The sequence below is a fragment of the Melozone crissalis genome, unplaced genomic scaffold (genome assembly GCF_028551555.1).
Source record: "Melozone crissalis strain CALT ecotype California unplaced genomic scaffold, PUWL_Pcris_2 ptg000006l_1, whole genome shotgun sequence".
NCBI classification, from domain to species: Eukaryota; Metazoa; Chordata; class Aves; order Passeriformes; family Passerellidae; genus Melozone; species Melozone crissalis.
In genome coordinates this window covers 896,771-905,456 of record NW_026535784.1, presented here as the reverse complement: position 1 = coordinate 905,456, position 8,686 = coordinate 896,771, and the positions used below count along the sequence as shown (strand labels likewise).

General features: G+C 54.9%; 1 protein-coding gene across 1 annotated transcript; it reads right to left on the bottom strand.

Annotated features, from left to right (window-relative positions):
* Nucleotides 1-601: 601 nt before the first annotated feature.
* SPR (sepiapterin reductase) lies at nt 602-7,886 on the bottom strand. The gene is made up of 6 exons (XM_054290585.1): nt 7,752-7,886; nt 6,818-6,881; nt 4,416-4,742; nt 3,923-4,300; nt 2,850-3,140; nt 602-1,836 (listed from the first exon to the last, which is right to left on the bottom strand). Exons 1-6 carry the CDS (start codon nt 7,884-7,886, stop codon nt 1,646-1,648), a joined length of 1,386 nt encoding a protein of 461 aa, XP_054146560.1. The 3' UTR covers nt 602-1,645.
* Between the last annotated feature and the right edge of the window lie 800 nt (nt 7,887-8,686).

Genomic DNA, 8,686 nt, shown 5'->3' with positions numbered 1-8,686 from the left:
CCATTAAGGACTGAGACATGAAAACCCCATGTGGAAAGGCCCCTCTGCTTCTTCCAAGGACTGAGACATGGAACCCCCATGTGGAAAGGCCCCTCTCCATCAAGGACTGAGACATGGAACCCCCATGTGCAAAGGCCCCTCTGCTCCTTCCAAGGACTGGGACTGACACCCCCAGCCCGGGGTAGGTGTGTGGGGGACCAAAGCTGGCCAAAGCGAGATGTTTGCCTGCAGGTTGTGACCGCTGGACCAAGAAGACAATGGCTCTGGTTTACTGCTGAGAACACAGACTACCTGTTACATCAATTCCTTATTGTATCTGTTCCCCCCTCACAATTTCCAATATAGTTATCATAATAAAAACCTCTGAGTTAGACAGAGATTTTGAGATCTCCCCGATGTAACAGGCGGATCCTCGACTGGACTGGACCAAAGGACTTCATCTCTACGTTTGGTAGCTCTATCCCTCTCTCTCTCTTTCTCTCTTCTCTCTCTTTCTCTATCTTTTTCTCTCCCTTAATCCCTCTATTTTGCTGTGATCATTCAATAAAGGTGCATTTGTTTTATCACTGCAAACCCCCTGTGCCGTGTTGGTTCTTTTCGCACCCTGAGATCAATCCACGAACCATCACGAACCCCGTTCATAAGGACGGATTGTGACACACAGAACCCATCCCAGCCCTGCAGGAGCCCTGGATCAGCTGGGACATAGCCAGGGATCCAGGGATTATCACTGATATTTTCTGGAAAATCCCTTTGCCAGGATTTTTCTCCTGAGAAGCTGAGAAACCTCAGAAATAAATGTAAACAAGAATGATCTGATTGCTTGGAATGTGCTCTGGAGGTTGCTCACCAACAGGTGCATCTTTGGTTGGTTCCATGTGAATTGTTTTTAATTAATGACCAATCTCAGTCCAGCTGTGTGGGGACTCTGGTCAGCCACAAAATTTTATTATTTCTTATATTATTTATTATTTATATTATTCCTTTCTACCCTTCTGATGTCTCCTTTCTCTTTTCTTGAGTATAGTTTTAGTATATAGTTTTCTTATAATTTCATATCATATCATATCATGGAATAATAAATCAGCATTCTGAAACACGGAATCAAGATTCTCATCTCTTCCCTCATCCTGGGCACCCTCAAATACCACACAGGGGACATCCCAGCCCAGGAATGGCTCCTTGTGGGCACACATGGAGACACAGCTCCTGCTGGGGCCTCTGTGGGGCTGGCACAAACTCCTTTGGCTCCCACAAACTCCTGAATTTGAGCCTTCCAGGGAAATTACATCAGGAAAAATCCCAAATCCCTGGGAGTGAGGGATTGCAGCCCTGCCAGTGAGGGCTCAGCAGCAGGAGCTGCAGCCCAGCCTCAAAAGGGCACTAAAGGGTACACAGAGACCAAAAAGGGGCATCACAAGGCACACAAAGACCAAAAAGGGCACTAAAGGGCACATAGAGCCCAAAAAGGGCACCACAAGGCACACAGAGATGAAAAAGGGCACCACAAGGCACACAGGGACCAAAAAGGCACAAAGAGATATCCTTAAAGCTTCCCAAATCCCAGGATTTGAACAAGGTCCCGCTGGAGGCACCAGGGAAAGGCTCAGCTGGAAGCAAAGCAGGGAGGCAAAAGTGGAGGGGCTCAGATGTCAAAGAAATCCACGTGAGCTCCGGAGGGAAAGGAATCCTCCTGCAGGAGCTGGAGCAGCTTCTGGGCTGACACAGAGCTCGGGATGAGCTGGCCCTGCTCCTGCAGCCTCTGGAAGCGCTGGCGCAGCCCAGAGTCCCGAGTCCTGCTCCGGGCCAGGAGCTGCATGTCCGTGTCCAGGGGGCCTGGGGAAAGGAAAAATCATCCAAAAATTCACTTCAGGAGAGAGGAAAATCCAGGGGTTGTGTTCCCCTCTGGAGCCAGGCTGGGAGAGCTGGGAATGTCCCCCTGGAGAAGGGAAAAATCCAGAGAATCCTCAAAGTTCCTAAAGGGGCTCCAGGAGAGCTGGAGAGGGACTGGGGACAAGGGACAGAGGGACAGGAGCCAGGGAATGGCTTCCAGTGCCAGAGGGCAGGGAAGGATACTGGAAATTAGGAATTCCTGGCTGGGCTGGAATTCCCAGATTTGCTGTGGCTGCCCCTGGATCCCTGGCAGTGCCCAAGGCCAGGTTGGACATTGGGGCTTGGATCCACCTGGGACAGTGGGAGGTGTCCCTGCCATGGATAGGGTGGGATGGGATGGGATTTAAGGTCCCTTCCAACCCAAACCATTCCAGGATTCTGGAGCCCCTCTGCTCTGCAGCCAGGCTGGCAGAGCTGGGAATGTTCCCCTGGAGAAGTAATCAATCCAGGGAATCCTCAGAGTCCCTGAAGGGGCTCCAGGAGAGCTGCAGAGGGACTGGGGACAAGGCCTGCAGGGACAGGAGGCAGGGAATGGCTCCCACTGGGAAAGGGGAGATTGGGCTGGGATCTTGGCAAGGAATTGCTGGCTGGGAGGGTGGGCAGGGGCTGTGCTGGAATTCCCAGATTTGCTGTGGCTGCTCCTGGATCCCTGGAGGTGCCCAAGGCCAGGTTGGACATTGGGATAGTGGCAGATGGTGTCCCTGCCCATGGATGGGGTGGGATAGGATGGGGTGAGATGGAATGGAATAATGGGATGGGTTTTCACGTTTCTTCTCCCCAACCCAGGCTGGAATTCCATTATCCCAATGTAAAAGCCAGCTGGGAGATAGCCTTGGAGTGCAGCACAGCGAACTGGGCTCCCAGCTGTGCTGCTGGGGGCTGGAGGGGCAGGAGCAGGGCTGGGCTGCAGAAATGCCCACCCCAAAGGCAGGAGAAGGTGGAGCTGCTCCCCTCACCTGGGGCATAGTTGAGCACACGCACTCCGGGCTCCTCCAGGGCCAGCACACGGAACATCATGTCCCTGGCAGCCTTGCCAGAGCAGTACAGGGCCCAGCTGGGGAAGGGCTCCAGGGCACACAGGGATGAGATGTTCACCACGGTCCTGCTGCAGCCAGGCCGGGCCCCAAAGGCCCTCAGGGCCGTGGAGGTCAGGCAGAGGGCTGAGCTGATGTTGAAGGAGAAGTAGGAGTTGATCTCCTCCAGGTCGGTCAGGTCCAGGAAGGATTTGGAGATGTCTCCCAAGGAGCCTGGGAATTGAAAATGTGGAATGCTTTGGGGTGAGGGGGATCTTTAAGAATGTCCTTCCACTGTCCCAGGGCGCTCCAAGCCCCAGTGTCCAGCCCGGCCTGGGATACCTCCAGAAAGGTGGAAAATGAGTTCTTACAGATGGGATCAACCCCTCAGCAGATCCCTTTGGCTGCCACATTCCACACCCAATGCTCCCAGAGCTTTGGGGCCCAGCCCTGCCAGGTCCCACAGCAGCCTGAGGAGCCCAGCCTGGCCCGTTTCAGGTCACAGTGACCCAGCAGTGACAGGGGACAGGGACCTGCCCTGCCAGCCATGTGCCAATGCAAACAGCTCCCAGCCTGGAGCACCATGTCCCCAAGGGCCACCACAGGCCCTGTGCCAGAGCAGCCTCAGATCCTGGAGCCCCTATGGAACCCAGGGGTGATTTAAAGCCATAATGGGTAAAAAGGGCACTGAAGGCATTAAAGGTACGAGGAAGGATCCACAAAGTGGGGCTGGAATTGTGTCTGAAGATTTGGAATAGGGGAGCAGGGGGATGAGAAAGTGCAAAACCTTGGGAGCAGCAAAGCACTCCAGGAACCCCCCAATTAATTCCCTTAATAAACCCACACCGGGACAGGGGGAAATCCCGCAGCTCCTTTTCTCTTTTGGTGTATTTGCTGGCATCCCAAGCCCGGAATCGCGCTGGGCTGGCCTGGCTGTCCCCGGGGGCGGAGGGCAGCGGCTCGGGGAGGGGACAGACGGGGACGGAGGGGGACAGGCGGGGACAGCGGTGTCGTACCGGCATTATTGACCAGCAGCAGGCGGCCGAAGGACGCGTCCTGCAGCAGCTCCCGCAGGGCAGCGCTCGCCCTCCGCAGCCCCTCCTCGGAGCCCAGGTCAGCGGGCACGCACTGCACCCGCAGCTCGCTGCTCCCGGTGACACTGCCCGTGTCATTGCCGGTGGCCCCGGCGCGCAGCTCGGTCGCCAGCTCGGCCAGCGCATCCGCGGAGCGCGCCAGCAGCATCAGCACCGAGCCGGGCCCGAGCTGCGGCGCCAGCAGCCGCGCCAGGCTGCGCCCGAAGCCGCGGGAAGCGCCCGTCACCACGCAGGCAGTGGCGGCCCAGCGCCCCGGTACCGATCCCGGTCCCGGTCGCGCTCCCGATCCTGATCCCGATCCCGATCCTGATCCTGATCCCGATCCCAGCCCTGCTCCCGACCCCGCTCCCCGTGCCCGCTCCATCCCGGAACTCAGCGGAGGGGGCGTGGGAACGCACATGCCCACGTGACCCACCCCATTCATGCCCCCGCCGCTTTGAGAATGGCCGCTGGGAGCGCGCGGGCAGCGCCGCCGGCTCTGATTGGTCGGTGCCAGAGGGCTCGGCCGGCTGCGCGCTTGTGGGGCGTGGTCGGAGCGGGGCGCCCCCTGGCGGCCGCTGTGAGGGGGTGCGGTTCCGTGAGGGAGCGGCGGGGCGGGACCGGGACCGGGACCGGGAATAGGAACGGGAACGGGATGAGCCCGCCACCAGGAACAGCCACGGGACCGGGATAAGAACCAGCAAGACCGTGAACAGGACCGGATCTGGAAATGTGGCTGCATCCCTGGAGCGCCGGGCCTCGCCTGCCCACAGCGCGGCTGCCCCTGGCCTTTCCCCCGTTATGTTTATTCAGCGCACTTTTCAACATATTTTTCAAATATGTTTTTATCAAATTTTGAATCTTTTAAAAAAACTTTAAAAATATTTTTTAAAAAATATTTATTTTTAATTTTTTAAAAATATATTTTAATTTTTTCCCCCCGCAGATATAAACTCCCTTTTATTGTGCCTGCCCAGTCTTGTCCCCACCTCCTCACTCCTGCAGGGCACCAGAGCCTTCCCTCCCCTTTTCCCTCTGCAATCCCGACTTTTGGCACCCAGCACTGCTACTTTACTAGGGAATAAAAGCCTTCTCTGATCACAAAAAGCCCTAAAATCCTTTAAAAAAAATAAATATCTCTGTTCATGAAGGTACAGACGATTTTCAGGGAGGGTTTTTCCAAGGAATACCTGGTCTGTATGGAAGGGGCTGGCAGCAGGGCTTGCATTCCCAGCTGTTCAATGCCAGATGGTTCCAGGCAGGTAATGGAGTGGGATTTCACTCAATTAAGCAGCCACAGACTGGGCTGGAACCCTCCAGCACTCTAATAAAGCATTAAAAATTCATGGCATGGCAAAAACCCAAGAGCGCTATTTGTTTTGCTAAAGCAAATCTTACACATTCGGCGAAATTAAGATCATCAGCAAAAAAAAATAAGACAGCAAATGTGTATTTTTTTCACAAGTAGCTTCTTGATGGCAGAACTTGCTTCAGTCACTGCCAGTTCCCCCCTTCCCGCTTTGGCAGCTCCAGTCTCCTGCATCCATCAGGATTGCTGCCCTGCTTCCCAGGCTGGCACCCACGGGGGCTGGAAATGGGCAGCGATTGCTGGAATGCCCTTCCAGCAGCCCAGCCCTGCACCAGGACATTCCTGATCCCTGCAGGTGTTCAGGGACACTTGGAATTGCCTTTGGAAGGTGTTCCTGCCCACGGTGGGAGTTTGGAATGGGATGGGGTTTAAGGGTGGATCCCAACCCAAACCATTCTGTGGTTTAGGAAGGATTTTATTTTTAGCGGCTAAAAGTTGCTCCTGCTAAATTAAATTTTTTCAAAAGTAAAAATCAGTGGGAGGGAAGTAGTGACCAAACAAGCCCAGAGCTGTGTGAAAAACGCCAATCACTTGTTTTTAAAATTTTAAAAGTTTAATAGTAATAAAATGGTTATAAAAATAGAAATACAATTAGAGTAATAATAATTTGGACAATTTGAATTAGGACAATATGAGACAATAAAGACAAAGAGTTACGGATGTCTGGGTACCTTTCTCTGGGCAGCACAAGCCCAAAAAAGGACCCACGTTAACAGAGGATTAACCCTTAAAACCAACAGCCTGTTGCATATTCATACACCTCATACATGATGCATAAATTCCATTCAAACACAGCATTCTGTCTGGTCATCGGTCAACTTCTTCCTCTGAATCTTAACAGCACCTTCGAGGCGGGAAGAAGTTTGTTTGTTCTGATATGAGGGCAATAAATTCTCTTTCTCTGAAAGATTCAGGTGTCCTGTGGCTGCTATCTCGCTGCGAGTCCTTTCTTTAAAAAAGTATCCTACATAGCATAGTTTCTATTTTAACATTTTTTATAACCTAAAACTATATTTAACACAGTACTTAAGAGAATTAATACAGCATTACTTTCTAACACAACACATATAATATTCATTTTAATATTTGCGAAAAGCCAATCATAAAATACATGAATTTTTCACAGCTGGAACTGGAGACCTGAGAAATGATCATGGAATCCCAGAATAGTTTGGGTTGGAAGGGATCTTAAAGATCATCTCATCCCAGGGCAGGGACACCTCCTGCTGTCCCCAGTGGCTCCAAGTCCTGTCCGGCCTGGCCTGGGGCATTCTCAGGGATCCAGGGGCGGCCCCAGCTGCTCTGGGAGTCCCATTCCAGCCTCTCCAAGGGAAGATCAGTCTCTGCAATTCCCGAGGCTGCTCTGGGAGTCCCATTCCAGCCTCTCCCAGGGTGGATCAGTCTCTACAATTCCCGAGGCTGCTCTGGGAGTCCCATTCCAGCCTCTCCCAGGGTGGATCAGTCTCTACAATTCCCGAGGCTGCCCTGCATCCCTCGCAGCCGGCGCTGGGGGGACTCATTGCACTCCGAGCCCTGGGAGGTGACAGGGACAGGTCCCAGGGAACCCTCTGGGGCCGGGAATGCGGAGCTGGCACCTCCTGGCCTGGATCCGGACAGGGAACGGCAGGAAACCCACAGAACTCTTCCATCCGTGCTCAGGCTCGGGCTCAGGTTCTTCCCTTGGTGCCAGGGAATCACAGAACCATCAGGGCTGGAAAAGATCTCTGGGATCAGTGAGTCCAACCATCCCAGCACTGCCAGGGCCACCACTGCCCCTGTCCCCAAGGGCCACAGCCACAGGGCTGTGAAATCCCTGCAGGGATGGGGACTGCAGCCCTGCCCTGGGAAACTTGTACAGGTTTGGTTGTGTCAGGGACCCCGAAAATGCAGAGGGATCTGAGGGGATTCCTCAGGGGGAACCCCATGCCAGGGCAGTGGGAACACTGTGGGGCTGGCACTGCCCTGTGACACTGCCCTGCTGTGGCACTGCCCTGCTGTGACACCACCCTGTGACACTGCCCTGCTGTGACACTGCCCTGGTGTGATAATGTCCTGTGGCACTGCCATGCTGTGACACTGCCCTGCTGTGACACTGTCCTGTGACACTGCCCTGCTGTGGCACTGCCAGGGCTCCTTGGAGAGGAGCTTCTCAATTCTTGGGGCACAGGAGCGGCACCGATGGCTTTCAGGAGGAGCCCTGGGGGCTTCTGTCCCTGCAGCAGGGCAGGGCTGGCAGCCACTCCAGGTGACTTTGACTGCTGTCACCGCTGACGTGGCTCCCGAGGTGGCCCTGCCTGTTGTCCCTATTGTCATTGTGGCTGTGGCTCTGCAGCAAGGCGGGGCTGGCAGTTGTCACCTTGGCTGTTGCCACTGTAGTAGCAAGGCGGGGCTGGCAGTTGTCACCTTGGCTGTTGTCACCGTGGCTGTAGCTTTGAAGGTGTCCCTGGCTGTTGTCACTGTTGCCACGACTCCCAGGGTGACCCTGGCAGTTGTCACCGTTGCTGTGACTCCCGAGGTGTCCCTGGCTGTTGTCACCATTGCCGCAGCCACCCCAAGGTGGCCCTGGCAGTTGTCACCATTGCTGTGACTCCCGAGGTGGCCCTGACTGCTGTGACCATAGCCATGGCTCCCAAGGTGGCCCTGTCACTTGTCCCCGTGGCCGTGGCTCCCAGCGCTGACTCCTGAGTTGCCCGAAGGCCACCCTGGCTGTGGGACCCCCGGGTGTCTGTCCCCACAGCTCATTGTGTCACCTCCCCAGACAGCCTGAGGACTGACCCCGGGTCTGGCTGCATCCAGCTGGATTCCTGGCAGGAAGGAGGGTGGGATGGGGTGATAGGATGGAATAATGGGATGGGATGGAATGGGATGGGATGGGATGGGATAATGGGATGGGTGGGATGGGATGGGATGGGATGGGATGGGATAATGGGATGGGTGGGATGGGATGGGATGGGATGGGATGGGATAATGGGATGGGATGGGATGGGATGGGATGGGATGGGCTGAGAGGCACACCAGGATCCCCACTCCTGCAGCTGTGATGAGAAGAGGAGCCTGCAGGGAGGGAATCTCTTCCCCCCTCTCATCCCAGAGATCTCTCATCTCTGGGATGAGAGGGGGGATCTCCCTCCTACTCATAAACTGTGGCCCCTCCTTTGCCATCCTGCAGCCCAAGCACAGAATTCCCACATGGAGCAGCCCTCGGGTGGGATTCACCTCTTAGGTCTTCAAATCCTGCCTCGATGGAGCTAAGCCCTTCCTGTGGGATTTGGGAGCACTTTAGAGACACCAGCACACCTTGCCAAAAGATCTTCACCCCAAATCTCCACCAGAGATCC

Coding starts and splice junctions, on each gene's coding strand:
- SPR (XM_054290585.1), bottom strand. CDS start 7,886: ATGGTGACAACAGCCAGGGACACCTCGGGAGTCACAGCAACGGTGACA. Junction 4,743..6,817: donor GCAGGGCAGCCTCGGGAATT/GTAGAGACTGAT, acceptor CGCTGTGGGCAG/GCGAGGCCCGGCGCTCCAGG. Junction 4,301..4,415: donor GCGGCGGGGGCATGAATGGG/GTGGGTCACGTG, acceptor GATCAGGATCGG/GATCGGGATCAGGATCGGGA.